Genomic DNA, 27,402 nt, shown 5'->3' on the forward strand with positions numbered 1-27,402 from the left:
AATCTGCTGCATCGAGCTCTAACTCACTGCAGAAACCAGGCTAAGGAAGCTAAAACCAAATTGCCGACTCTGGGAAGGGAATAATTGAGGTTCATACTCATGAACTGATAACCCATCTCTCCTTCATTCATTTACTCGGTGAATATTGATGGAGCACCTACTGGGTGCCATACATTTTCTAGCACGTAGGTTACAGCCAAGAATGAAACCAGACCTGATATTTTAGAAGAACGGCAGGTTTGTCCAAGCAGAGAAAGAACATGGGCTTCAGTCTAACTTTGAAATCTGAGCTAGCAACTTCTCTGAACGTTTGTTTTCTTGTCTGTAAAATGGGACAAGGACAGTCTTCCTGGGGTGTGTACGTGTGTGTGGTAAGAGAGGAGATGCAAGTGGGTAGTAGTTCTCACTCTTACCTGGCATGACAAGTTCTTCTCTTGCCCTGGTGTTGATACATTTCTGTCCTGTGAACTTGGACACACCCCTGAACCTCTCAGAGCCCAATAATAGACTGGGATTTGGACCCCAGAGCTGCTAGGTCCAAGCCTGTGCTTGGACCTACTCTACCACTCTGTCCTCTGCCCAGCTCTGGTCTCCTAGCCCAATCTTGCTACTTGGTGGTATATGTTCCACTCAAGTCAAAGCCCCAAGCACCTGGAGACACATTCAGGAAAGCCCACGAGAGGAAGCATGAATGTCAAGGGCATATCATTCAGGACACCTCGGGTCACATCACTTCCTTCCCCTTGAGCTTAAGAAACAACCATATGTTATCCACATATTTAACTGCCCCAGAATAGTCCAAGGGTGCCCAAGCTCACTGATTACTACACATAAATCAGATTCAAGATCCATAATTAAAAAGGAAATGTGCAATTGGATTCCTGGCCCACAGAGGGGTTTGCTCCCACCCCATGCCACCTTTACCCCTGGATGCACTCTCCTTGAAGGCCAACATATGGTACCTCATAGGCCAACATGTTCCATCACAGAGTCATGTACCTTTAAAGCCAGAAGGTTCCTGGGCAATCCATAGTCCAGGATTGCAAACTGGAGGACCAGGGCAGGATCCAGCCCCCTACCGCAGCCCAGTGGGTCCTGATGGCCACAGAGAAGTAACCCTCTCCAGTCCCACATGTCCACCATTCTTAATTATGTCATCCTGGAAGCAGTATTCTGAGGTTTGTGAGGGCACTGGGGTTTGCTGCCCCTGATCTGGTCCACCTCTTCATTTTGCAGGAGGTGGTGGGGGATGGGATGGGTGCATGACAAACCCAGAGAGGGGAATAAATGTGCCTGAGTTCACATGGCCAATGAGGGGCAATGTGGAGGCCACATCCACTAAGGGGCCCCATCAGCCTCTGGGGGAAGCATGTGCCAGGCAAACATTAGTGCACGACACAAAGAGCAAGGGGTAAACTCAGTTGGAATCCCCCTGGACAGAAGGGGGGTCATCTTGAGAAGGTTGAGCCAACTTTCAGTGAAGTTCTCTGTGTTGAGACTCCACGCTGCACCCATAGGTCTGTTCGTTAATAATTACCTAATCTGGGAGGTGGTAGGTGGTGCTGGTGGTGCTGAAAGCCTCTGCCAACCTTCGTTGGCTTGATAAGCCCAGACCCTGTTCCTGGGCTTCCTCTAGCACTCAGACAGCTGCCCGGGGGCCATACCAGGACTGACCGTGAGTAACTCTCTGAGGGCCACGATTGAGACTCAGAAGGGAGGGTGATCAATCATCCTAGTTTTCCTAGGACTGGGAGATCTGGGACATAAGACTTGTAGTGCTAAGACTAGGAAAGACCTAGAGGTGACACATCCTATGGTGGAAAGACCCCTACAGATGATTGCACCAGCCTTCATGTTGCACCAGTGAGCAAACCGGCACCCAGGCCCAGAAGCAGCCTCCTGCAAGGCCACATATGACTTAAGACCCAGGTGTTTTGGAGAATGTCAGATAGAGAATTCTGGGTAACTCACTGCAAAGCCAGAGATAAGTACGCATGTGACGGTTAGGGCAGGAGAAGGTATTATAGCTTGGTAGGAAGCCATGCTATGGGGACAGGTGTTAAGCAGGTGAGTAGAGTGGTTATTCCCATTCCTGGGTGGAAAATAATATAGAAAGACCAGGTAGGAAGCTACAGTGGTCTAAGACAGGGCTCAGCAAATGGTGCCCTATGGGTGAAATCTAGGCCACGGCCTATTTTTGCCTTGCCCCTGAGCTAAGAATGCAAGATATAACAAAATATAAAATATACATATAAATACAAAATTTGTAAATGGTTGAAAAAAATCAAAGGGAGGACAATATTTTGTGACCCACGCAAAGTATATAAAATTCCCATTTTATTGTCCATAAATGAAGTTTCACCAGAACACAGCCACACACAAGCCTGCCTCGTGGGTAGCTGCTTTCCAGCCAACACAGCCAAGTTCGGCAGCTGCAACATGACTATGGCCTGCAGAGCCAAAGACATTGACTCTCTGGCCCTTTGCAGGAAAAGTTTTCTGACCCCTGGTCTGGGTGAATGAGGCTGGAGGCCTGAGTGAAGGTCATAGCAGTGGACAGGCTGGGGGGTTGGGGGAAGAGCCTGTCAGACATGCACAATGATTGAATGGAGTCGGGGATGGAAGGCCAAACACAGACTAGAGATGACAACTGGGTTTGGGGCTGAGAACAAGATAGTAATGGTAGGTCCATTTGATGCAGCTGCACAGATTTGATGGAGAAAAATCGAGCACCCTGTTTGGGGCGGATTAAGTTTACTAGGAAAAGAGATCAATCCTTTTCCTGGGACTTCGGGCAGGTTAGCTTTTGAACATTGATGATCTTACCTGTACGGAGCAATGGTGAGAGTTCCACTGATCTCTACCTAGGAAAGAGGGGCAGGCAAAATGGCATTAAAGTGATTATGTCGACTGTAAAGCACACCTTGGATGTTGCTGCTGTAGATGCTAACATACCCTTTGGTGATTCGCACCCTTGCTGCAGTGGGTCACCGGACCGAGGGAATAAATGTGAATGGTAAAAGGAGCTCCAGGCTGAGTCTGGAGACTGTGTTCTAGCTCACTTACCAGTTAGGTGACCCAATTAAGTCATTTCTGGAGTCTCTGAGACCAGAATGGAGGCCAGTGCCTTGCAGAGCTCAGAGGGATGAGAAATGCAGGGAGGTGTGTGCACAGGAAGTGTGCTTGGTTCATCTAAAGCACCGCCATGGAATATCATCTTCATCATACGCTGGGAAGGTGCTGGATTGTTTGCTAGCCTGCCACAGGTCCATCTGCAAGAGTTCACAGTGTCACTTATCACCCTGGGTCCCTGCCCTTGCCCAACTTCTTAGAACAACTGGATGTTCTACTGAGGAATTGCCTGGGCACTCTTTTTCCTCCTATAGCCCTGAGAGCGCAGAAGATGGATCTTGCAGACAGCCTGCTCCTCCTTCTGGCTGGACTGCTATTCCTACCTCATGGTCAGCTGCATCCTGAGCGCTACAGCCTCCATCAGGAGCCTCCAAGCACAGGTGAGGGCTCCCCTAGCCTCAAGATTGCCCCAGGCAATACAGCTTTCGCTCTCCACTTCTACCACCTGATGGCTTCCCAAAGTCCTGGGAGCAACATCTTCTTTTCCCCATTGAGCATTTCGGCCTCCTACGCCATGCTGTCCCTGGGGGCCCGCTCACACAGCAAGACCCAGATCCTTGAGGGTCTGGGCTTCAACCTCACAGAGGTGTCCGAGTCAGACATCCACCGGGGCTTCCAGCACCTCTTGCACACTCTCCACCTTCCGGACGACAGGCTGGAGATGCACATGGGCAGCACCCTATTCCTGAGCCAGGACCTGCTGATCCTTCCGGAATTTCTTAATGACAGTGTGGCCTTCTATGACTCCAAACTCTTCCTCACCAACTTCCATGATCCTGTGGGCACCACCCAGCTTATCAATGACCACATCAAGGAGGAAACTCAAGGGAAGATTGTGGATTTGGTGAGCAAACTGAACACGGACATTGCAATGGTGCTGGTGAATTACATTTACTTCAAAGGTAAGAGTAGGTTCACTACTGGATCCTGTATCTTCCCTCTCCCCCTAATTTAAGGATAGATTAAATATTTTAAAAAGAGAAAGTAGATGGATGGGGTCAGATAGGGTCAAGCAACCCTTAGAAGATTCATGTGAAAGCATCAGATATCTAAGATTGTGTAGTATTGAGAAAATTTAGAAATATTTACTTATTTGTTTTCTTCATGGTAGTAATGTATGAAATGCACAAGGTGAACCGCTGGATTCATATCAAAGGTCTGCCACTTACCCCGGTGTAAACAGAGCAGGTTGTTTGCTTAAAGTAAAGATAATAAGAGTCCCTCCTTCAAAGCTTTGTTTTGAGAATCAAATTATGTCACATTTTTATATACTCTTTAAGAGAGGGCCTAAAGAGATAGGCAAACCACCAACCCCAGCCACATCTGATGGACCACTTGTTTCTGTCAATAAAGTTTTATTGGCATACAGCCATGCCCACTCATTTATGTATTTTCTCAGGCTGCTTTCACACAGCCACAGAGATAAGCAGTTTCTACAGAGCCTAAAATATTTGTTTTCTGGACCTTTGCAAAAGAACCTTGTGGAGACTTGACAGTTATGTATATTCAACAAATAGAATAATCATAATTAATCTAATAATAACAATGCTCATTTTGAAGACACCTAAAAACACATAAAGGTATAAAAGAGAAATAGAAATTACCCATAATCTTACTACCCTTAGGTAACCAGTGTTAACATTTCACCTAACTCATTCCAGTCTTCCATTCACACACACATATTAACAGTTGAAATCACAGTGTGGGGACAGATTCGTACAGTGTGCATCATCAGTGTTCCATCAGAGGAACAAAGCCACCATTAATGTTAAGGGAAAGGGGATTGCTATAGGAATTGGACCTTGCACAGTCGTGGGGAAGTGAAGGTCTGGAGGAAGTGGAGTTGGAGGAACGGAGTGAAGTCCTTGGCACAGGTGGAAGTTTGGAGTTTATCAGGGATCTAAATGCCAGGGACATCCAGCCACTACAGTGGGTTCATGTATGGGCAGCTTGTGGAGAGGTCCATGCTGGGCACCTGGTAGTGACTTGGGGACACTGGAGGGCTAATGTTGGACAATGAACTTGGAGGATGGCATGGAAAACTTGAGCACACAGAGCTCTGCTAGATCTGTTCATCATCCCATCTTCCTAGGAAGACCTTTAGAGTGTGGTGGTTGCTTCACATCTACCTCCTGATCTCACACTTGTAACCACCTTGAACCCAGAATCTACAGGGAACAGATTCTGGGAAACAGTCCCAGACTAAAATCCAGCCTAATCGGTCATTGCTTGTATTTTACACATGGAATATTTTATGCATCACTGAAAACGTTTTTAAAAACCTTTTTAATTCTTCAGTAACCATAAACTTATAGAAGTTGCAAAAGCAATACAGGGAGATCCCATGCACCTTTCATCCAGGTTACCCTAAATAATATCTTACACAACTGTCATACTAAAGCAAAACCAGGAAATTGACATTGGTGCAATCTACAGACTATTCAGATTTTCCAGGTTTTGCATTCATTTGTGTGTGTGTGTGTGTGTGTGTGTGTGTAGGTGTAGTTTAATGCTATTGAAAACTGTGTGTGTTGTTTTATGCCACTGAAAACTTTATTTAGATCTTGCTTTAATGGTTTCACACTATTCTATAGATGTCAATCTTTTCAAAATATAATTTATAGTATATTTATGGTATATAGTATATATAATATATAGTATATATAGTATATTGATGTATAGTATATTCCATCAACCTACCCAAAGCTTTGACCATAAATAATGCAGGATTTAAGTGTTCTCTTCCTGAAAGAGACCTAGCTCCAACTGGGTTAGTGTTATTGGCCTGAGAATGAGAGGTTCTCCAGAAATAGAATGAAGATAGAGACATCCTTCCCTCTGACACATCTTCCCAACACCTTAGAGACATAAACGTAGCCCCAGGCCTCACTGTAAGTCACATGGTGAGAGAGTGGGAAAATTGTGGCTTACCTTCAAAACTGAAAACTACCTAGCAAAGATGCACAGGATTTCTGTAGATAAGATTCTCTTGAGAGATATTAAAGTAGACTTAAATTTTTTTAAATACAGATATACTATGTTCATGAAAAGGAATAGTTAATGTCTAAAGATGTTGATTATCTCCTCAATTAGTCTAAATATTTAATGCAATCCCAATCAAAATCCTAACAGGTTTATTTTTTCTTTTTGGTGGCGGTTAACAAGCTGATTCTAAAATGTGTATGGTGGTGCAAAAGGCCAAGAATAGTTAAGATGGGAAAACTTGACTGCCAGAGGGTGAGACTTATCATAAATCCATATTAATTTAGGCTATGTAGTATAAATGGGCCAATGGGACAGAATAATGAGGCCAGAATAGACCTTAGAAATGCCCACATGGATAGATACATAGACATTTGATATTTGTCAAAGCTGACATTCCCCCTCACTGCCATGATAGAGCACTAGGGAAAGAGTGGATTTTTTTAAAAAATGGTGCTGGTGCAACTAGATACCCACAAGGGGGAACAAAATGGGTTTGGACCCCTCCATTCAACGAGTAATAAGTATTTATTCTAGGTGGACTAGAGTCCTTTTTGCAAAAGAGAAAACTAAATCTTCTAGAATATAATACAGGAGACCATCTTCAAGACCTTGAAGGGAAAGCTTTCCTAAACAAGACACAAAAGACCTAACCACAGAGGAAAAGACTAATATGTTCACTGCATTAAAGTTAATAATTTCAATCACCAAAACACTATTAATAGAGTGAAAATGCAAGTCAGAGAGAAAGACAAGGGATTTGCAACTCATGCAACCAATAGACAATTAGCGTTCAGTTCAGAAAGAACTGCAAATCACTAAGAATCAACCCTACACAAATCAAGAGAAAAACATGAAGTGGTGTTGATGTAAGAAAAAAAAAAAGGACACTTAGTTGGTCAATAAACATACAAAAGATTGCTCAACCTTATTTTTAACCAAGAAAGTACACTACAAAGCCATAATGTGCTACCACTACATAAACATCAGGTTGGCAAAAAGAATTTAAGTGCAGCAATGTAGATGAAATGGTGAAGACATGGGGTGGCTCAGTCAGTTAAATGTCTGACTCTCGGTTTCGCTAAAGTCATGATCTCAGGGTTGTAAGATCAAGTCTGGTATTGTGCTCCAAGCTCAGTACAGAGTCTGCTTGAGATTCTCTCTCCCTCTCCCTCCCCCTCTGTCCATCCTAATCTCATGCTTTCTCTCTCTCTCTTAAATAAATAAGAGCTATGTAAATAATGGTGAAGACATGAAACAACCTTGCTTATACTGTTTTGTATCTCACATTTTAGAATCTTAAATGAGCCCTGAGAGATCCGTTTCTCAGGCAGGTCAGGTTTTGAAGGATCTAAATGGTACACCATGATGGAATAGTAAGGTGGGAGTCTCCAAGACTGTGGGAGAGGCATTCCCTAGCTGAAGGCTTAGCTTGTTGGTCCCCAGGTGCCCTGTGCCTTCTTTCCTTCTTCCTTTCAGCTCTGTGGGAAAAACCATTCCAACCCTCGATGACCACTACCCAAGACTTCCACGTTGATGAGAATACCGTAGTCCAGGTGCCTATGATGCTGCAGGACACAGCGCACCACTGGTATCTCAATGACAGATACTTACCCTGCTCAGTGCTGCGGATGGATTACAAAGGAAACATGACAGCCTTTTTTATCCTTCCTAACCGAGGGAAAATGAAGCAAGTGGAGGAGGCCTTGACCCCAGAGATGCTAACAAGATGGAACCGCTTACTTCAGAAGAGGTAATCAATGTGCCTGGTGGTGCTGAATCTGCAGCACTGCCCTTCCTGTGGACCCTCCTAATGAAAGCCAGTGTCCAGAATGGGGGTAATTGCCAAATTATGAAAAAAATTCTTATTTGCTCTCAGACTTTCCATGGGTTCCCTTAGACAATGAACTTTCCTGTTACATCTGAAATATGATTTTGCCCCTATTGGTGAGAAGAGAACCAGACTAGGTGTTAAGAGTCCTGGTTCTAGATGTAGCCCTTATACTGCACAAGACTTGTGTGAAGTGACATCGGCTCTTCAAGGATCTGCTCCTGTGCAGTGAGTGCATAGACCTCGGGTCAAGGTGCTTAGTATAGAGGGACTTAAGAAAACTCCACCCATTCATCCAAGGAAGTAGCAGGAAGTTTCCTGTCACCTTGGGGCTATGAATGGGGGAAGTTTCCAACCACAGATAAGAGCCTCAGCCTAGGGCCACATGTGGATGGAAAATTCACACGGCTCACGTGGTAGAGGAATTCTAGCCAAAGAAATCATCTTTGGTCCCGAATAAGTGAAAATCGCAGGACCCCAACAGAGATGAAGGCAAAACTGTCACACTTGTATTTCCCTGGGCACCTGACACATTCACAGAAAGCAGCCTCTGTTGAAAATGTGCTCCCAAGGGAGGAGCTCCTGCAGATAGCAGGCCGGGGTCGAGGGAGTGGGGGTCCTGACTCTAAGTCTCTGGGAGCATTGAAGCACAGTCAGTTGGAGTGAGTGGGGCCAGCTAGAGAATGCAGTCAAGAGGACCACAGTGCACTGGGGTCCCTTGCTTGTCCCTGGGTCCAGTGTTTTAACCCCATGCCTCCTTTAGACATTTTTATAGGAAGCTCGAGCTGCATTTCCCCAAGTTCTCCATTTCTGGCTCCTATCAACTGAATGAGATTTTGCCCAAGATGGGCTTCGTGGACCTGTTCTCAAGGCAGGTTGACTTGTCTGGCATCACCAAAGAGAAAAAACTGCAGTTGTCCAAGGTAAGTCATCCGTGGTCATCCATGCCTGAAGGCTCAGTGGGGAACTTCTGCCGTAGGAGAGCTGCCGGGTGATATGTGTTCTCTCTGCCACCACATGAAATCTCAGAGCCTGGATTTCATTCAATCATCCACAGGCATGGGCATCCATGAACCAACCCCCTGTTTGCTGGCTTAGTTCTTAGCACTGGCAAAATGGTATCCACCCAGACCCTGTCCTCAGGGAGCTCTCACAGCCAAGTGGGCTTCATAGATCACAATGGACAGTGACAAATGCATTGATAGAAATAGAGGGAGGATACAGACCAGGCTGGACTGAGAGTGTGTATATCAGAGATCTCTTTGACAAGAGAAAGAGATCTATGACTTCAGTTAAGAAAACAAAAGTGTACTCCAGGATAGAGCCTTGAGTTATAGAGTTGAATTCCAAGTCTTTCCCTTATGGCATCAAAGGGCTAGTGAGTGTCTAGATTTATTTTCCTCATCTGTAAAACGGCCATAATATATCAACCTTATAGGATGGCTATGAAGATTTAAAAAGAGCCCTAAGCACATAGAAAGTGTTCAGTTGCAGATAGAAATAACTATTCCTATAAATAAGAGGTCATCTAGCTCACAGATCCACCCAGTGTAGACATTATTGCTGGGAGATTCCCAACAAGTGGCTTGGCAAGCGGTGACCCGTAGTGATGATTTCCAACTACCTCTGGTTCTCCCAGCCTTCCCTAAGTCCTGATTCCTGTTCTCTTGAGATAACACTTATGATTTCCTTCCCAGAGTTTCCACAAAGCCATTCTTGAGGTGGATGAAGTTGGTACCCAGGCAGCAGCAGCCACTGGCATCTTTACCACCTTTCTGTCTGCCTGGCACAATCACAGAGTCCTTTGGTTCAACCGGCCCTTCTTTGTGGTGATCTTTTCCACCAACACCCAGAGCATCCTCTTCCTGGGAAAGGTTGTCAACCCCACAAAACCATAGCCCTCCCAGGGCTGGCTCTTCTGTTATAAGCAGGAGGACGTGGCCTAGAGGACTCCATGGGAGCAGCAACATGTTTGGAGAGGGGGATACAGAAGATCCTGAGAGTCCAGGGCAGAAGCTGTTGGCGAGAGAGAGGGATGTGGGTGGTAGGAGCTGCTCATGGACTGGACACCCAGATCCTCAGGACAGTGCAATCTCAGGCAGATCATCTCACCACTTTGAGCACCACCCCAGGAAGTGGGAGAAATGCCACCAGCTGGTTGAAGGGATTAAACACAATGATGGTTATGAGGAGCCTGGTTTGGTGCCTTGTACATAGTAGGTTCTCAATAAATGCATCCTTATTCTCCATCTCTTTGGAGTTCATTCTGTGCTGCCCTGGCATAGCTGGTCCCAGACATTAAGGGTGAGATGCTCCAAGTTCCAGTGGGTTGGCAAAGGTGTATATGGAATGGAGAAGCAATGTGGGCAGCCTGCTCTCCCCGGCAGGGTGGATGCCTTGTTTCAGAGTGGGAGCTCCAAAGGCCTTGGTGGGAAGAGCACGAGTCAAGGCGGCCACCACAAAGACCTACCGAAGAAGGCCCAGTAAGGCAGGCGGCTCTCCCCGGGTGGTGCAGGCACTTCCCCCATCTTTGGCCATAGAGATGTGGCCAGTCCCCTGGATCAGGGGCATGGTCACACATGCACTGCAGAAGAAGGAAGAGCCTGAGATTGGAGTCTGGAGCTTGTGTTTACATCCTGCTCTTCCACTGATGTGCTCCAGGGCCTCAGGCCAATCCCCTTCCTTCTTGGGCCTGCTTCCTCACCCGGCTAATCGGGCTGTCCCAGGTGGTCCAGCTCAGATGTCTGTAGCATGTGGGGTTAATTCTCTCAGAGTCTTAGAGAAGAAACCTTGATCCCTCCTGTAGGGGTAAGCCAATGGAACCTGGCTGTGTTTGTTTCTGAACCTCAGGAACATGTGGCAAATGCATCTCCCTAGGCAGGGCCCTGGGTCATGTTCTTGTCACCTAGCATGTCAGACGCAGGAGGTCCTGAGGTCACAGACCCAGATTTCCACTGGTGATTGTAGAGACAGGCTGTGGGTCACCTCCAGCGCTGAGATGACTGAGCAAGAGTCACAATGATCCAGGCTTTGTGTGATGTGGTTCCTGGCCCACATAATGTCACAGGTACAGGAACAGGCTCATTGTGGGAAACCAGGAAACCAATACGCAGAGCAAGAATCAGATGACCTGTTTATGGCGGTAGGAAAAGCCATTGTCTCACAGGAAGTGAGACAGGGTAGGAAGGGAAGATTTGGAGGTTCTCTCCCCTGGCCTCTAAAATGGAGCCCTGAGCTGGACAGGACAGCCTTGGGACAAGTGCCAGCCCAGAAAAGGAGGGTGCTGAGCAGGACCTTCTGGTGCTCATCATACCAGCCCCGAGCTACACGGACAAGGCCCTGGAAAGGCTGCAGGACCCCGTGTCCTGGCATGCTCAGAGGAATGCAGACCCTCCTCCTTCCCCAACCCTTGGTTTCATTGGCTGAAAAGCAACTACATTACTGAAAATATGAGTCCACTCCCCCCCTGCATCCGTTGGGAAGTTGAATTCTGTTTTTTAATAGCCAGGCAGGAGATAAAGTCTGGCTCAGGCTGACACTGGCAACTCTGCCCTTACAGAGGCAGCTGGGTGGGTGGGTTCAAGCCCTTCAGGAGAAAGAGGCCAAGGCCTGGGGTGACTGTGCCCGGTGCTGCCTGGGTGGTGTGGGAACATGAAGCCCTGGTATGATGCAGAGAAAGAAAGGGGAGGAGTCACCCTCAGTTCAGCCTTGAGCTTGGTGCCTCCGTATTCCGATGAAGCCCATCCGTCCCCAGCTCAGAAGCCCTCAGTGGCACCCTATTGCCTGTAAGATAACGCCCATAGTCCTCCACCTGCAGCTCTGCCTCTCCTGCCTCTGTGCCTCCTCCCACACTCGTGTGTCCAGTGACTTCAGCTGCGGAAACTTGCTGTTTTCCAGGTTGTCCGTAGCCTCCACTCCGGGCCTCTGCTCCTGCACCCCCATTGCCCTGAGAGCCCCCTTCCCCATCTCTGAGCATCTGCCAGGATCTCCTGCCTCATGCCCTCCCCAAGGCAGACGGCCATCCTCCCATCAGACGTGCTTGGCTGACACTAATCGCTGATCCCCCGGCCCTGATTAGACAGATGATCTCAAAGTCAGGGCTCTGTTCACACTGCATCCCCTTCACTCACCCCAGATCCTGGCCCTGGAGTTGACCGTATGGTCTGGTGTGTGGCTGAGGCTTAAATGATATTTGGTGAATGAATGAATGAATGAATGAATGAATGAAAGAAAAAGGCTGTGCCCTGAACAAGGTCCCTGAGCTGTTTGTTCCGCACCACCCCCCGACACATCCCTGGAATTGATTGGGTAAATATTTATGCCAGCTCCTCAGATTTCTAAATGCCCTTTTGGAACATTAAACACATAAATAAATAAAAAGACTCCATGCAGGCACTGCCCCCAAGAGTGGTGCCTGGGCTCCTCCTCTTCTCCTTTGCTGCTCTCCTATGGTGTCCCTTACCTGTGTGGCACTAGTTACGCCATTTGGGAGCAATGGGAGTACCATGAGCACCAGTGGCATACTCTGGGGACCCCAGAATGCCGGTGGAATGATGAGCTTGCATGGCTCTCATACGTGGGTGCGTAGAGATGCCTCGTGGGCTCTTTCGGTTATTTGTTCTGTCATTCAACAAATAATTACTCGGTGGGGATGAGCGCCTGGCGGGAAACCAGGGGATTCCCCCACCCCCCACCCCCCCCCCCGCCAGTGGAGGCACTTGAAATCTGGATGGAAACAAAGAGGAGTGCAGCCCCAGCTTCCCCACGAACCCTGTGCTGGGGGGCAGGCTCTTCACCCCTCTGGATCTCAGGTTCCACTCCCCACCCCATAAGTGGGCAGAGAGCCCCACAACAGCTGCTGCAGCAGAAAGGGGAGGGTGAACATGGGATCTCCTGAAGCTATAGACCTGGGAGCCCCTGGTTCTGACTCAGTGTGGCAGGTGAGGGGCAGGAAGGAGCCCTCTCCATCCCTGGCTGCCTGGGAAGGTCAGGGGCCCTTCTCTGACAAGTGGCAGATCTAAGGCCAGTGGTCCCATGCTCCCATGCTCCCATGCTCTGAGCACCTGCAGGGAGCAAGCTTGGGTGACACGTGTTTCTAGGAGTTGTCAAGAGGCCATGCATAGAACTAGACTTTGGAGCCAGAATGCCTGGGTTCGAATCCAGCCGCCACCAATTACTGAGTGTATTAGCTTGTTGGGGCCATCAGAACAAAGCACCACAAACTGAAATGTATTGTCCCAGAGTTCTGGAGGCTGGAAATCCAAGGTCAAGGTGTTGGCAGGGTGGTTCTTTCTGAGGGCTGTGGGGCGGAGAATCTGTTCTGGAACCCCTCTGGGCCTCTGATGGTTTACTGTCAATCTGTGGCATCCCCAGTGTGTGTCTGTATCCAAATTTCCCCTTTTTATGAGGACACTGGTCAGAGGGGCTTAAGGGTCCCCTCTACAGCCGAATGATTTCACCTGAATTAATTCTCTCAGCATTGACCCTCTATATTCAAATCAGCTCAACTTCTAAGGTGGTGGTGGTGGGGACACAGTTCAGCCCATAATAGCATGGGACATGGGCTGTTCTGGGCCTCAGTTTCCTCATCTGTAAAATGGAGATGATACTACACAGCACTAGATTTTGAGCACTGGATGAGTCATTATATGTAAAGCACAACTCTTTGGTGCCCCACAAATGTGAACTAGTCCCTTGCTTCATCTTTTGTCACAACTCTGTCCTCTAGAGCAAGTCACAACTTCATACGCCTGCCAGGGCTGGCAGGTCACCTGAACGGTGAAGTGGGCTTACAATGTGTCAGGGGCCAGGCAGGTGAGTCAGTAAAACCCCCAATTCATTAAAATCACTTCTGTCCAGCATCGCAGCACTCGGTGGGCTGAGCAGAACGCCCCTCTGCCCAGGGCGAAGCTCATCTGTTGGGGTTGGGTCACTCTTGGTGATAACGGAAAAATAAATCTATCGGGGCTCCTGGGTGGCTCAGTGGTTGAGCACCTGCCTTTGGCTCAGGTTGTGAATCCAGGGCCCTGGGATCGAGTCCCACATCAGGCTCCCTGTAGGGAGCTTCCTTCTCACTCTGCCTATGTCTCTGCCTCTCTCTGTGTTTCTCATGAATAAATAAATAAAATCTTTTCTAAAAAAAGTCTATCATTACCTATAGAGTCCTTTAAATTCCCATATTCTGGCCGCTGGCCCATCCTACCCACTCCCGAGGCTGTTACAAACTTCAGGGTGTCCCCCCAAAATTCACATGTTGAAGTCCTAACCCCTAATGGGATTATATTTGGAGATGGAGACTTTCGGGAAGATAATTAAAGTCAGAGGAGTCATAAGGGCTGGGCCTTAATCCCACAGGGATGGTGTCCTCATCCTCATAAGAAGAGGAAGAGACACCAGACCTGCCTCTCTCTGTCTCTCTTTATGGGCCAAGAGATCATATGAGCGCGCAGTGAGAAGGTGCCATTTACGAGCCAGGAAGAGAGATCTCCCCAGAAACCACATCTGAGGTCACCTTGATCTTGGACTTCAAGCCTCCAGAAATGCGAAAAGATAAATCTTTGCTGTTAGGTCCCCCAGTCAGTCTATGGCGTTTTGTTCTGGCGGCCCTAGCAGGCCGATACGGGGGGCATCGCGCCCCGAGACCCCCACCGCCCTGCCGAAATCCCTCTCTTCGGACCTTAACCCAGTCTCTGCCTCCTTCCTTTGGGGCACCTTCGGGGCAGCCGGGGCAGGGAGTAAGGGGCTGCCACAGACTTTCCCCCAATTCTCAAGCTATGCCTTACAGCACAGTCTTGGAAAGTAGTCCATGTGATGTCTCCAGGAACAGCCCACAGCTGGAGAAGTCCTACTTCCCTTGGTTAATCCCATCTTTCCCAAATACTTCCATGCGGAGCCCATTCTGGGGTATTGTACACGTTACCTGTTCTTGCTGTAACTAATTCATGCCAACGTAGTGGCTTGGAACAGCACAAACTTATTCTCCTACACTTTGGGGTCCAAAGTCCAAACTAAGTCTCACTGGGCCGACACGGAGAAGTTAGCAGGGCTTTCTCCTCCTGGAGTTCCTTGGCCATCGAACATCCTTGGATCCCCACATGGCAAGGTCTTCTGCTTCCCTGGTCATGTTGCCTTCTTCTGAGCCTGATTCCTCACTGCCTTCACTTGTAAGGGGCCCTATAATGAGGTTTAGGACCCACCTGGATAATCTGTGCTAGTCTTCTGCATTTCAAGATCCTTCACTTTGGAACGTCTGGGTGGCTCAGTGGTCGAGCATCTGCCTTCGGCTCAGGTCGTGATCCCAGGGTGCTGGGATCGAGTCCTGCATCGGGCTCCCCGCAGGGAGTCTGCTTCTCCCCCTTTGCCTGTGTCTCTGCCTCTCTCCCTCTGTCTCTCAGGAATAAATAAAATCTTTTAAAACAAAAATTCTTCACTTAGTCACATCTGCAGAGTCCCTTTTGTCATATAAGGGAAGATCCACAGATCCTGGGTATTAGGATGTGGCTATCTTTGGGGGACATGTTATCCACCCCAGCACAGGCATGTAATACGATTTCCACCCTACAGAACACAGTTTAGGAATCTCTAGGTTCTTTAAAGGACTCTTGCTATGTCACATGGGACAATGGACGGAAGAGACCTAGCTTTCCCCTTGCTAACGCTCCCCCTTATTAGCTGTGTGCCTTTGGGCTGATTACCTAACCTCTCTCTGCTTCTGTCTTCTCACTGATCCGATGGAGATACTAGTACCCACCTTCCAGCACATCTGGGAGGCAGCGAGCACAAAGTAAGTGCTCAATGCCCGGTAGTGATGGTGTTAACCTGTGGACTGAGGTGGGCCTCAGTCTCCTCCTGGTCTCAGAGGCAGTAGAGGGACCCTGTTTGCTGAACACCAAGATCGCTTCCCCTGGGCAACGTCTGGCCCCCTGTCTCCTCTGCCAATTCCCCACCCCAGCTCACCCACATCACCCCTGGGTCTTGGCCACACGCAGGACACCTGACACCAGGGCCTGGGGACCTTGGGAATGAAGCAAGGGTTGAGCCAGCACCCTGCACCAGTATCTTGGAAATGCTCTTGAAATGGCGGGGCTGAGTTCCAGAGCCCCAAGGTCAAGGTCAAAAAGGGCAGTTCAGCTCCAGCTGAGCCTACTGAAAACCCAGATACAGTCCTTTCCTAAGGAAAAAGCCTTGACCTTGAAGTTGGTGACCTGGGCACCAGGCACCATTCTGTCCCTAATTTGATGTCCCGCTCATCTTTCTGAGCCTCAATTCAGTTATTTGCACAGCAAGGGGACTGGATCCAATGGTCCCTGCATCCAGCCATGGTGACAGTCCCTCTGACTTCCTCTAGACTCTCACCATTGAAGGAATCCTGTAAGCTCTGCCTGGGAATCCGGTAGTGTTGGGGGGTGTGGAGACCTCGGGCTCGCACGATCCTGCCCCAGATGTAGAGCCAAGTGGCTGTGGGAGCAGAGGAATCAGCCTGGAGAAAGGAAGGCTTGCCAGAGGGTGTCCCTTTCTCTGTGTCTGGAATGCCAGCAGCAGGTGGCCTCCCTGGGGACCCCGTGCTGTGGAGGCCAACGGGGGTCTGTGTAGGACTGGTGAGTGGGTGGCCCCAGGTCAGAGCTCAGGTGGCTGTGCCTGCAGCCTACCCGTTGGCAAGAAGCCCTCCAGGACAGGACGGGGCAGGGCCAAGGGGGCGGGGGCGGAGTCAGGGCTCTGCCCAGGTCAGTGACAAATGCTCCTTCCAACAGCTTCTGGTTTTCGCTGAGCGTGAGGGACTGGGACCTCCACTGTGTACACGCTTGACTGTGAGACAGAGTAAGTACAGGCATTGAAGACGGACAGGGGGCCCACGGGCTTGAGGGCATGGGGCTTGATAGGATACTGGGGTTCTGGGATTTGAGAGGCTTCGAAGCTTTGGGGCAGCACCAGAGTGAACAGGAAAACTTCCCGCGGGGGTGGGGAGAGAGCCAGGGCCTCAGAGGCCGCAGAGTCCACCCTCTGCCCCAGAACTGTGAACTTGGGCACACACTACATCTGGCAGCACCTTGGTGTCCTTTTAGGTAAGATGTGAATTATTACACCTTCCCCACAGTGGCTGTGAAGATTCGGTATGTGGTAGCTCTCGCCCAGGAGGGATTTTGATCCCTGCGGCACATCTGGCAACATCTGGAGACATTTGTAGTGGGCACAGCTGGGGACAGAGTTGCACTGGCGTCTAGTGGGTAGAGGCCAGGGATGCCCCTAAATCGCTGACAAGGCACAGGAGAGCCCCCATGACAAAGAACAGCTCCGAGGTGGAGAAACCCCGAGACAAGGTAGAGGGGACAGAGTCTGGTCCACAGGCGGTGCTCCTCTGTCTGGCTTTCGGCACCTGCCATCTCGGACCTTTAGAAATCAGGAGAAACGACGGAACAGCTCTGTTTCCCTGAGTCAGGGCGGCCCCGGCTGGAGCTGCCACCTACAGGGGTCTCAGGGGCTGCTTGAGCTCCGGATGCTGTGTGGCGATTTGTTAAATAGGCGAAACTTGGACATAAAATAAGTATACTTTTCGGTTTTTCTAAGGAGAGGGGCAGTTGCTGCCCAGCGTCCTTGGTCACGGATCAAGAAGCATGAAGGATAAGGCGGTGGGCAGAGGGGGCCGGGAGGCGATGGGTTCGTTTGTGCTGGTGGTAGTTTCACGGGTGTACATGGCCCAGGGCTTTTTGTATGTCACTCGTATCTCAAGAAATGAGTTTTTAGGAAGGAAAAGGGAAATGGAAGCCGAATAGCAGAGGAGAGTTGTTCCAAGCCACCTGGCAAGTTAGCCCTGGGTGCAGGAGGGCTCCGCATCCAGCACAGGTTCTAAAGCCTCTGAGCCATAGAGAAGGACTTCATTCATTCATTCATTCATTCATTCATTCTTCCAAAAAGGGGTCTGAGCACCAGCCCTTGGCTGCAAACCTCACAGCAAGAGCCTTTTCGGTTGCTTTTCGGTTGCTCTCTGCTAGGAGCTCGTGCTCTAGTTGGGAACAGAGGCCGGGAGGCAGGAAGGCACCTGCAAATGCACGTGGGACCCGGGCTTCCATCACTGTGGGGGCTCAGGGGCCATCCTAGAGAATAACAATGCACGGGGAGGGGCCGGGCAGGGGCAAGGCATGACAACAGCGAGGAGCAGCAGACAGGTCTCCTTAGGCACACACCTCCCACAGCTGAGCTCCAAGTTGACCTGGTAGGACTTTGGGACCTAGCATTCGGAATAAGTGCAGCAGATTTGGAGTCCATGGATGGTGGGGATTAGTGGGAGGACTTCCTCAGCGCCTGCCCAGGCCCTGCCCTGCCCAGCCCGGCCGGCTCAAGTCACTCTGGCCTGGGGTGCCAGATGCGCTGGATCCATCTGCTCTTCTCCCTCGGACATGCGGGGACCTCTCTGCAGAAACACTGGCATCGGGGGGCCCAGGAGAGGGCCAACGAGGCCAGGCTCCACTCTCCTGATTGAGAGCCCATCCCCCAGGGGCCAGGCTCCCAGGGCCTGGAGCAGACTCGCCCCAGCTCACAGTTGGCACAAAACTCTGTCAAAGCTGTGTCTTTCCGCCGGAGGCCTAGTAATATGATGATGGCACAGTCCGGGTTTGAAACTGGGAAGCCTAAAACCAGCACCCTAATGCCTCCACTCTCTCGGACCCCCTATTTCCTCCTCTGTACAATGATGGTGAAGATACCAGCTCCGTGTTGCTGTGGAGGAGCATAAATGAGCTTGGGCGAGACCCGGGGATACTCACGAGGACCTAGCTACAGGGGAGAGGGAACAAGGTATCTGTCTCAGAACTGTGAAAGGAAGAACGAGGCAGTGTGTACACCAGTCACAGGAATCTGGATTTTAATCCCGGCTCCATCACTCACTGGCTGAGACAAGCTATATACCATTTTGCTCAGCCTCAGTTTACCCCTCCGCAAAATGGTCTCAATGATGTTTCTTCCTTTGATGGGTAGATGCAGTAATATTTGTAGAGTATTGAAGAGGTTGTTAATGAACACTGTTTTGGGTTTCTTTTTTTTTAAGATTTTATTTGTTTATTCACGAGAGACACAGAGAGAGGCAGAGACACGGGCAGAGGGGGAAGCAGGCTCCCTGCGGGGAGCCTGAGCCTGATGCAAGAGTTGATCTCAGGACCCCAGGATCACACCCTGAGCTGAAGGCAGGGGCTCAACCACTGAGCCACCCAGGCGTCCTCAAACACTGGTTTTAGTAAGAGAGAGAGAGAGTGAGCCCAAGTGGAGAGTTCTAGGTCCCAAACCTGCAGCCCAGGGGAGAGGGCATGAGGCTGGGGCCGCCTCTAAGGAGACCCCGGTATCTGGGGAGACTCGGTGGGTGCTGAGAAAGTGGCTCTGGCCCACCAGACCTCTGGTGCTTGGTGGGGGGCAAAGGGGCAGTGGTGGGGAGAATTGTTTATGAACAAGCTGAGGCCTGCAGAGAGGAAGGAACTGGCTCAAGGCCACCAGGCCAGCTGAAGGCACAGGAGGCCAGAACTCTCTCTCCTGCCTGCGGCAACTGCCTCTGGGCTCCATCCAAGCAGGAACCTCCCTCGGTGTCTGCAACTATTCTCTGAAAGCATTTCTTTTGAGGCAATTATCAGCTCGGTGTTAATCTGTGATAATAAGGGAGCGGAGGTTGAGCTGAAGTGTTTGCTCAGCAGCATCCTGCTACATTGACGGCTCTAACACTTTGCAGGAGGGACCATACTGTGCTGTAAAATTGGCTAGTTTAAAGGACACAGAGATTAAACCACCCACCCACATCCTCTAAAGACTGACACCCAGGGTGCAAACAGAAAGGGGGTGTCAACCTGGGAAGCCCAGACCCTGTGGCTTAATTATCTGCAGATGAGCAGCTATAGTGCTGGCTGCTGAGGCTGGGGATCCAGAGACTGGAGGCGGTGGCACAGAAGGAGGGCCCGGGAGCTGGGGAAGCCAAATGGCCTGGCGGTGTAGAGCACGGGCTGTGAGCATCGGAACTGAGCTTTGCTGGGACGCCTGGGTGGCTCAGCGGTTGAGCATCTGCCTTTGGCCTAGAGTGTGGTCCCGGGGTCCCGGGATCGAGTCCCGCATTGGGCTCCCTGCATGGAGCCTGCTTCTCCCTCTGCCTGTGTCTCTGCCCCTCTCTCTGTATCTCTTATGAATAGATAAATAAAATCTTAAAAAAAAAAAAAAAAGAACTGAGCTTTGCCGCCATCGGCCAGGGACTCGGCCTGTCTGAGCGTCAGGTGACCCCTCTGAACGGCGCTAATAGCAGAACCCGCCTCTGAAGGTGGGTGTGAGGCCGAGGGAGGGCAGATAGGAGGAGACGGCGCAGCACCCAACAGCAGGCCCGTGACTGCTGAGGCTGCAGTATTTGATTCTGGGTGGCCGGAGCTTCTGCAAACAGAATGTTCTAAATGAGCCTCCTTTGTGAGCTCAGGTGCGATCTAAACGCCAGGGTTGGTGAGCGTTCCCTGCTCAGGTCACTTGATTTTGCTCAAACTCAGGACTGCAGCCGGGTCAGCCTGACTCCCAAGGTCACTGGCCCCTCTCCCCCTGCCCCCCTACAGTGGGGCACTTGTATGCAATGCCCATTGCAGCTGTTTGGGGCCTTTGGGTTTGGGGTTTGTGTGGGTCATGTGACTCTGGCAGGACCCTGAGGCTGGGGACTTGATGACACTGTGTCCTTGGAGGAAGAAGACCCAGCTGGAGGGAGATCTCACCCTCTAGGGCTTTTCTCAGCACACAGGCCACTAGGCCCACACGAGAGCAAGTGTGCAGTGAAAGAATGTACCCCACAGCACAGCTGAGGAACCGGCGACCTCGGTGGGGCTTTGACTGGAAGCTGCCACAGCCACGGCTGACACTTCCACTGCAACAGGTGTGAGCCTTGACCTGTGTCGACTCCTTAAAGCCCCCAGTCAGCACCTGGGACAGGTAGTGGAGTCACCTCCGCTGCACAGATTGGGGTGGGGGGGTGGTCAGTGGCTCAGGGCATGACCGACTTACCCCAAGCCACACTCATGGGAAGTACTGGGGCTGAGCTTTGAACTCAGGAGGCCGGGCTGCCGAGTCTGGGCTGGTCACGGGGGACCATGGACATGGGGGACTTTGGAAGGCCTGGGCCCAGGAAGGTTTTCTGGTTGGAGAGGAAGGGTCTAGGCAGATGGACCAGGAGAGGAGGGAGGAGGCAGGGGCTGAGGACCTCCCAGGGCCCACCTAGGAGGCCTCCTTCTCTGGGGGACAGAAGGAAGAAGACATGTCTTGGCTCAGGGTTGCAGTAACAAAGCAGCACACAAGAGGAAATGGGTCTGGAAGGGCTGATTCCTCCCGAGGCCTGTCGCCTGGACCCGCAGATGCTGGCCCCGTCCCTGTGTCCTCATGTGGACGCCCTTCTGTGTGTGTCTGGGTCCTCACCTCTTCTCACAAGGCCTGCCCATACAACCTTGTTTTGACTTCATCACTTCTTTAAAGACCCTTCCTCCCAATACGGTCACATTCTGAGGTGCGAGGTGTTAGGACTTCATTGTAGGAATGTGGGGGACACAGTTCAGCCACCACAGAGTAGGAGGGAAGTCGAGATGCTCACAATCAGAGCGTAGAATTTTCTCATGGGGTTGGGAGTGGGGAGGTGCCTCTGATGAGGAGCAAGGATGGCCCCCGGGTCCTTGCACAGCCCCGCTTCCCGCCCCAGGGGGTGGGTGGGAAGAAGGAGAAAAGAACTAATTGGCATCCACGTGTTCCCCAGCACATCTCTGGAGCCTGGCACCCTGCCGGCCATGGGGGAGATGCTCAATATGTATTTGCTGAGTGAACGAGGATAAATCCAGCAGTGCCGAGGGGCCCGTGGTGGGGGAGTGGTAATTGGTCTGAGTTCACAGAAGGACCACTGGGCCTTGCAAATGCTGCCTCCAGGGATTGAAGTGACAGTCACAGGCCACCTTGGAAGCAGGCTTCTCATTGCCTGGGAACCTCAGAGATGCTGATGAGGCAGAGAGAAGAGAGCCATGCACTCTCACGTCCCACCCCCTGTAGCACGAACCCTGATACGGACGAGAGGATTCTTGCTCTGGTGGCCAGCCCCCACTTCTGCTCTGCGAACTCTGCTTTCTCCTTCCTCTCCCGACCTTTAGGTGCTCACGTCCCCCAAGTCTCTGTCCTCGAGCCTCCACGGCTCTCCTTACCCCGCTCTCCCAACTGCACAGGCTCATTATCTCCCTTAGATGCTGCATGCTGGGTGGTCACAAGCCTGGGACACCGGCCCTACATACCCAGTCCCCTCTCTGAGGAGGTGCCCCCGCTGTGCACCCTCCCTGAGGACACCTCCCCACTGTCCTTTCAGAGCGAGGAGCAGCCACCATGCAGCTCTGCCTCCTTCTGTGCCTGATGCTCTTCAGCTCGCCGGGCACCAGCCTACACCGCCACCGCCCCCGGGAGACGAAGAAGAGGGTCAAGGAGCCGCCTGTGGCCAGCACGGTGGCCCCCGCCAGCAGGGACTTCGCCTTCGACCTCTACAGGGCCTTGGCTACGGCTGCCCCTGATCAGAATATCTTCTTCTCCCCTCTGAGCATCTCCACGACCCTGGCCATGCTGTCCCTGGGGGCTGGATCGTCCACAAAGGTGCAGATCCTAGAAGGCCTGGGCCTCCATCCCCAGGAGGGCTTGGAGGAGGCGCTGCACCGCAGGATCCACCAGCTGCTGTGGGACTTCGCCCAGCCCAGGGAGGACATCCAGCTGAGCCTCGGCAACGCCCTGTTCATCAGCCCCACCGTGCGTCTCCAGGACACCTTCCTCCAGGCCGTGAAGATGCTGTACCTGGCAGACACTTTCCCCACCAACTTTGGGGACCCTGCAGGGGCCCAGAAGCAGATCAACGATTACGTGGCGAAGCAAACCAAAGGCAAGATCGTGGACTTGGCTAAGGACCTGGATAGCACTGAGGCCATGGTGATGGTGAATTACATTTTCTTTAAAGGTAAGACCCCGGTGCTCTGGGCCGAATGCTCTCCTTTCCTCTGCTTTTGTCAAAACGGCCCCCAAGTCCCACACCCATAAAGGAGAGAGAGTAGAGTTAGTCCCTTCTGGTGCCTTGTTGACAGAGTGAGGCCAACAATCAGCAGAGGGTAGGTCAGGCATCTTCCTATGGTATAAGGGGGGGTCAGTGACCCCAGCTGCTGTCCCCCCTCCACCTGCTACCCTGGGAAGAGCTGGCTCTTGTTCATGGCCCTTGGGACCCAACTTCCACCACGAGATTGCCATGGCCACCGTACAGCCACTCAGGAAAGGATTGTGAGTCTTAGAGGGGCCTTGGAGGGCTTCCCCCTGCCCCAACATCCTTGCCCCCATGCCCTCCGAGGGGCTAGGCTCTTCTTTCAGCAGAGAAATCCCTCGACAAGCACCTGGCCTCTGGAGAGTCTCCCCCCGCCCACAACAGCTGATCCCCCAGCTCCATCTCCCTTACGTTTCTGGTGGATACCCCTACTCATCTCCGCTCTCATGTCTGCTTCTCCTTCTCGATGCAGAGCCCCTTTGGTGCCCCCATATGGGGCCTGGCTGAGGATGTGGAGGCAGGAGTAGATAAAGAGGGGGACAGGGAGAGAGGAAAGAGGGAAACAGCTTGTTAACTGCCTCCCCCTTCCTAGGAGCACAGATGGCGAGCATCCAGCTTGGAGTCCGAGTTTTCATGTCTCCCCCCCACCCCCCATGCAGGACTCTCTCTCTCTGACACCAGGCTGCAGGGGACTACTGTGACAGAAGCTATGTGGCGTCCTGGGGTGGGCTCCGTATCTTACATCTACTAAGAAGATGCAGAGAACTATCTGTATCTCGTTGATGCAGAAGAGCTGGAGGGATCAGACACAGCAGGAAGCATAAGTGAGGGCTTCTCAGTAGGAAAAGTCCTGTATGTCCAGGAACCTTACAAACTCTCTCCCCCAAACTGAGATCAAAATCCAAAAATGGGAAAAGAGTGAAAAACAGAATAACTCCCCAAGGTGTAGTGTGGCTTTGTCAGCCGTCATTACTGCGGACCTTCTTCTAGAAGATATTTGACCTTGAGTAACCCCAGAGATCAAACAAACAACTTTGGCAGTTAAGGGCCTCCAAAGACATGAAAACCATCCCCTTTGCTTTGCACACGTGGAAGGAAAACCCCATAGAAAGTTCAGGCACGTCCCTGAAGTTATAAAAAGGCTCGCCTTTCTAGTCCAAGGGTTGCGGGATCCCCGCCACTGAGGAGGAGACTGCGCAAGGGGGGATGAGCTCTGTTTGGTGGGTTTACTGTCTCGACACCGTTCATCTGCAGCTCGGACTTTCTAACTCCTTTTCCATTTTGATATTTAGCTAAGTGGGAGACAGGCTTCAACCACAAAAGCACCCGCAAGCAGGACTTCCATGTGACCTCGGAGATGGTGGTTCAGGTGCCCATGATGAAACAGGAAGACCATTATTACTACTACGTGGACCGGAACCTCTCCTGCAGGGTGGTGGGTGTCCCCTACCGAGGGAACGCCACCGCTCTGTTCGTTCTCCCTGGTGAGGGCCAGATGGGACAGCTGGAGAATGGAATGAGTGAGAAAACACTGAAGAAGTGGCTCAAGATGTTCACAAAGAGGTATTCCACAGGCGACGTGAGGCCAGGCTGGCCCTGCACACTGCCAGGGAGACACAGCAGTGGTGGGAAGGTCTCACCCAGCCCAGGAGCTGCCTCCCAACCTGGAGGCATCGAGTGAGGGCCCAGCCCCCGGGGCCTGAGCGCCCACTTTCCTAATGGGGCCGTCAGAGTGTGTGGGGACCCATGGGGACAGATCCCATGGTCCAAGTCCAGAGTTGGGTGGGCTCTAGGCAAGGGGTTGGAGGACCATTATGAAACTGAGGGCAGGTAGCTGGCATATGAGTTCAGCCAGCCGATGAAAGTTCCTATTCTCTTTCCAGGCAGCTTGAGCTCTATCTTCCCAAGTTCTCCATTGAGGGCTCCTACCAGCTGGACAAAGTTCTCCCTACGCTGGGCATCAAAGATGTCTTTACCTCCCACGCTGACCTGACTGGCATGACCAACGACACTAATATCCAGGTGTCTGAGGTGAGCTCAGAAGATTTCTGTTCTATTTTGCTCTATTCTATTCTATTCTATTCTATTCTAATTTATTCTGCTCCTCTCCTTTCATTCCATTCCACCTTCTAAATTTACTCTCCCTCTTTCTCTCTCTCTCCTCTTTTCCTTCAAGAAACAAAGATATCACTTTGCACCTCATCCTATGTGCAATGGGAAGCCATATCCAGCACCGCGTCTTAGAAGGAGCTCTCAAGAAGCAATCAAAACTAAGACTTAGGTGCTAGCTCCTTCACTCACTAGCTGCATGACACTTACTTGACCTCTCTGAGCCTCCTTTCTCTCTATAAAATTGGAGGGTCACATCCTTGCTTCAAGATTCCATGAAAATTCAAGGGAAGGCACAGATCCCAGTGCACAGTAGTGGCACGACTACCTGTCATTTGCTACCTGCTTGGTGGCATGGTTGCACAGAGAGTTGGACAGTGATGGCAGAAGCTTCACCGTCTCCAGTGATGGCATCTCCCAGCCCCTGATGGTTTGGTGACATCTGATCTTTCCTTTGCAGATGGTGCACAAGGCTATGGTGGAGGTGGATGAGTCGGGGACTCAAGCGGCTGCAGCCACAGAAGCAATCTTCATGTTCAAGTCAGCCCCAATGAGGCCTCATAAGATCATGTTCAACAGGCCCTTTATGATGCTCATTGTGGAGAATGCCACGAACATCCTCTTCCTTGGCAAAGTGACCCATCCCTGAGGTGGGTGTTTCTCCTGAAAGGCCACAGGCCTCCATAGTGGAAGTCCCTACTGGGAGCTCGTGATTGACACAGGTTTTGTTGACTAATGAAGCATTTACAAGTAATAATAATCATAGTATTGATATACTAACGATGGCTTCTTTTCACACAACTGCAAGATGTGGCCACCTTGAGGAACCTTTGAGAGCACTTGGTCTGGCCCTCACTCTTCATCAGTGGAGTCTAGCATCGAGGCCCAGAGAGGTTGGTTGACTTGCCCAAGGACACACAGCATGTTAGCAGTAGAGAGAGGCCCAGAATCCAGGCCTCTGATGCCCAGCCCAGTGCCACTGAGCTCTGTAGGAGGATTGTTCTGGCAAGCATTTCTACCAAAAAATGTAGTTCTAAGCTGAGGCCTTCTCTTGCCAGCAATACCAGCCATCCATTCATCATGGTTTAGAAAAAAACAAGGAATGGGGCTTCTGTCCCAGCTAACCAGCTGTGGGGCATTGGGGTGATCCTATTCCTCTCTGGACCTCAATTTCCCCCATGCATCCAAGGAAAGATCAGGTGAAAGGTTGACATCATATAAAGAAGCGGGGGTGTTCCCTGCCCATCACCATAGATTTTAACACATTCCAGTGCTCCTTGTCCTAGAAGAAAAGCAAGTGGGCACCAGGGTGGAAAGGGCCCATCACATCATCGAACTATCCTGAGGCTTCATTACAACCTCCTGGCGTGGCTGGGGGCAGGAAAATAGAGACCTGTTGCAAACACTAGAGTATCAGTTGAAGACATTGATGACTAACCACGAATTTTAGCATCAACAAGAGTAATAAAGCATTTTGCAAACACTGAGTGTCATTGTCCTTACGGAGGTAATGCTGGGAACCGTCACATTAATAGGTTACCGTGTACCAGGCCTTGTGCCACGTGCTTCACCTGGATGGTTGCCTTTATCTGCTGTGAGGCAGGTAGCGCTATTATCCCCATTTTACAGATAGGGGAGGCAAGGCTTGGAGAGAGCAGGCTACTTCTCCAGTCACACAAGGGTGGAGGCAGGAATTGCCCCAGGGAGTGCAGCCCCCAGACCCACATTTTCAGTCTTGTGCTCTGCTGCAGGGAAGACATGATGGAGAACCAGAAGCCTGGTTCCAGATGCATCGCTCCCCTGGGATGCAGGCAAGCTTACTCTCCCTCCTCTTTTATGAAAGCCCCTACAGACACTTCCTCGTCTAGCAAATGAATGGGATCGGACACTTTAAAGAATCAATGAATGAATGAATGAGTCCTTCACTCGAATTGTCCTCTAATTAGCCACCCCTTTAAATCTGAGTGCTTGCCCAGCCCACCCTGCATGGCCCTAGTGTGCTCCCAGTGAGGCTGTACCCACTGCCCTGATCCCAGAGTCTGCACTGTATTGCAAAAGGTCAGAACCTCAAGCCTTGGGCACACCTCAAAGTACTGAGCACCTACTTTGTGCCAGCCTTTGGGGACACTTTACACCTGTCATCTCCTGAATCCCTCGACAACCCCGCAGAGTATGTCCGTGTACCCATTTTACAGAGGGGATGTGAGGGTGTGTGCAGAGGCTGAGGGCAGTGAGAGGCTTAGGCCCTAGGACCCAGATGGCACCTGTGTTGACATATGGTTGGGCAGATGGCTGAGATGGG

At 51.0% G+C, this 27,402-nt stretch overlaps 2 protein-coding genes across 4 annotated transcripts; both read left to right on the plus strand.

Annotated features, from left to right (window-relative positions):
- Positions 1 to 1,555: 1,555 nt before the first annotated feature.
- LOC144321086 (kallistatin-like) lies at positions 1,556 to 10,194 on the plus strand. Its single transcript, XM_077910457.1, has 5 exons — positions 1,556 to 1,675; positions 3,387 to 4,034; positions 7,594 to 7,867; positions 8,709 to 8,868; positions 9,643 to 10,194. Exons 2-5 carry the CDS (start codon positions 3,404 to 3,406, stop codon positions 9,841 to 9,843), a joined length of 1,266 nt encoding a protein of 421 aa, XP_077766583.1. The 5' UTR covers positions 1,556 to 1,675; positions 3,387 to 3,403; the 3' UTR covers positions 9,844 to 10,194.
- A 6,501-nt stretch (positions 10,195 to 16,695) lies between these two features.
- On the plus strand, positions 16,696 to 26,583 carry SERPINA5 (serpin family A member 5). Of its 3 annotated transcripts, none has more exons than XM_077910458.1 (5): positions 16,696 to 16,762; positions 22,284 to 22,916; positions 24,284 to 24,554; positions 24,875 to 25,022; positions 25,561 to 26,583. In XM_077910458.1, exons 2-5 carry the CDS (start codon positions 22,301 to 22,303, stop codon positions 25,747 to 25,749), a joined length of 1,224 nt encoding a protein of 407 aa, XP_077766584.1. In that variant the 5' UTR covers positions 16,696 to 16,762; positions 22,284 to 22,300; the 3' UTR covers positions 25,750 to 26,583. The 3 variants fall into 3 exon arrangements, with proteins under 3 accessions (XP_077766584.1, XP_077766586.1, XP_077766585.1); XM_077910460.1 differs by lacking the exon at positions 16,696 to 16,762 and adding an exon at positions 16,886 to 17,007; XM_077910459.1 differs by lacking the exon at positions 16,696 to 16,762 and adding an exon at positions 20,469 to 20,822.
- The last annotated feature ends 819 nt before the right edge of the window (positions 26,584 to 27,402 follow it).

The sequence above is a fragment of the Canis aureus genome, chromosome 9 (assembly GCF_053574225.1).
Source record: "Canis aureus isolate CA01 chromosome 9, VMU_Caureus_v.1.0, whole genome shotgun sequence".
Taxonomy (NCBI): Eukaryota; Metazoa; Chordata; class Mammalia; order Carnivora; family Canidae; genus Canis; species Canis aureus.

What these genes read in the sequence shown, in the direction of transcription:
- LOC144321086 (XM_077910457.1), top strand. Translation starts at nt 3,404, where the DNA reads ATGGATCTTGCAGACAGCCTGCTCCTCCTTCTGGCTGGACTGCTATTC. An exon ending in GAATTACATTTACTTCAAAG is followed by an intron (nt 4,035 to 7,593) that starts GTAAGAGTAGGT and finishes TCTTCCTTTCAG; the next exon opens with CTCTGTGGGAAAAACCATTC. An exon ending in AACCGCTTACTTCAGAAGAG is followed by an intron (nt 7,868 to 8,708) that starts GTAATCAATGTG and finishes TGCCTCCTTTAG; the next exon opens with ACATTTTTATAGGAAGCTCG.
- SERPINA5 (XM_077910458.1), top strand. Translation starts at nt 22,301, where the DNA reads ATGCAGCTCTGCCTCCTTCTGTGCCTGATGCTCTTCAGCTCGCCGGGC. An exon ending in GAATTACATTTTCTTTAAAG is followed by an intron (nt 22,917 to 24,283) that starts GTAAGACCCCGG and finishes TTTGATATTTAG; the next exon opens with CTAAGTGGGAGACAGGCTTC. An exon ending in CTAATATCCAGGTGTCTGAG is followed by an intron (nt 25,023 to 25,560) that starts GTGAGCTCAGAA and finishes TTTCCTTTGCAG; the next exon opens with ATGGTGCACAAGGCTATGGT.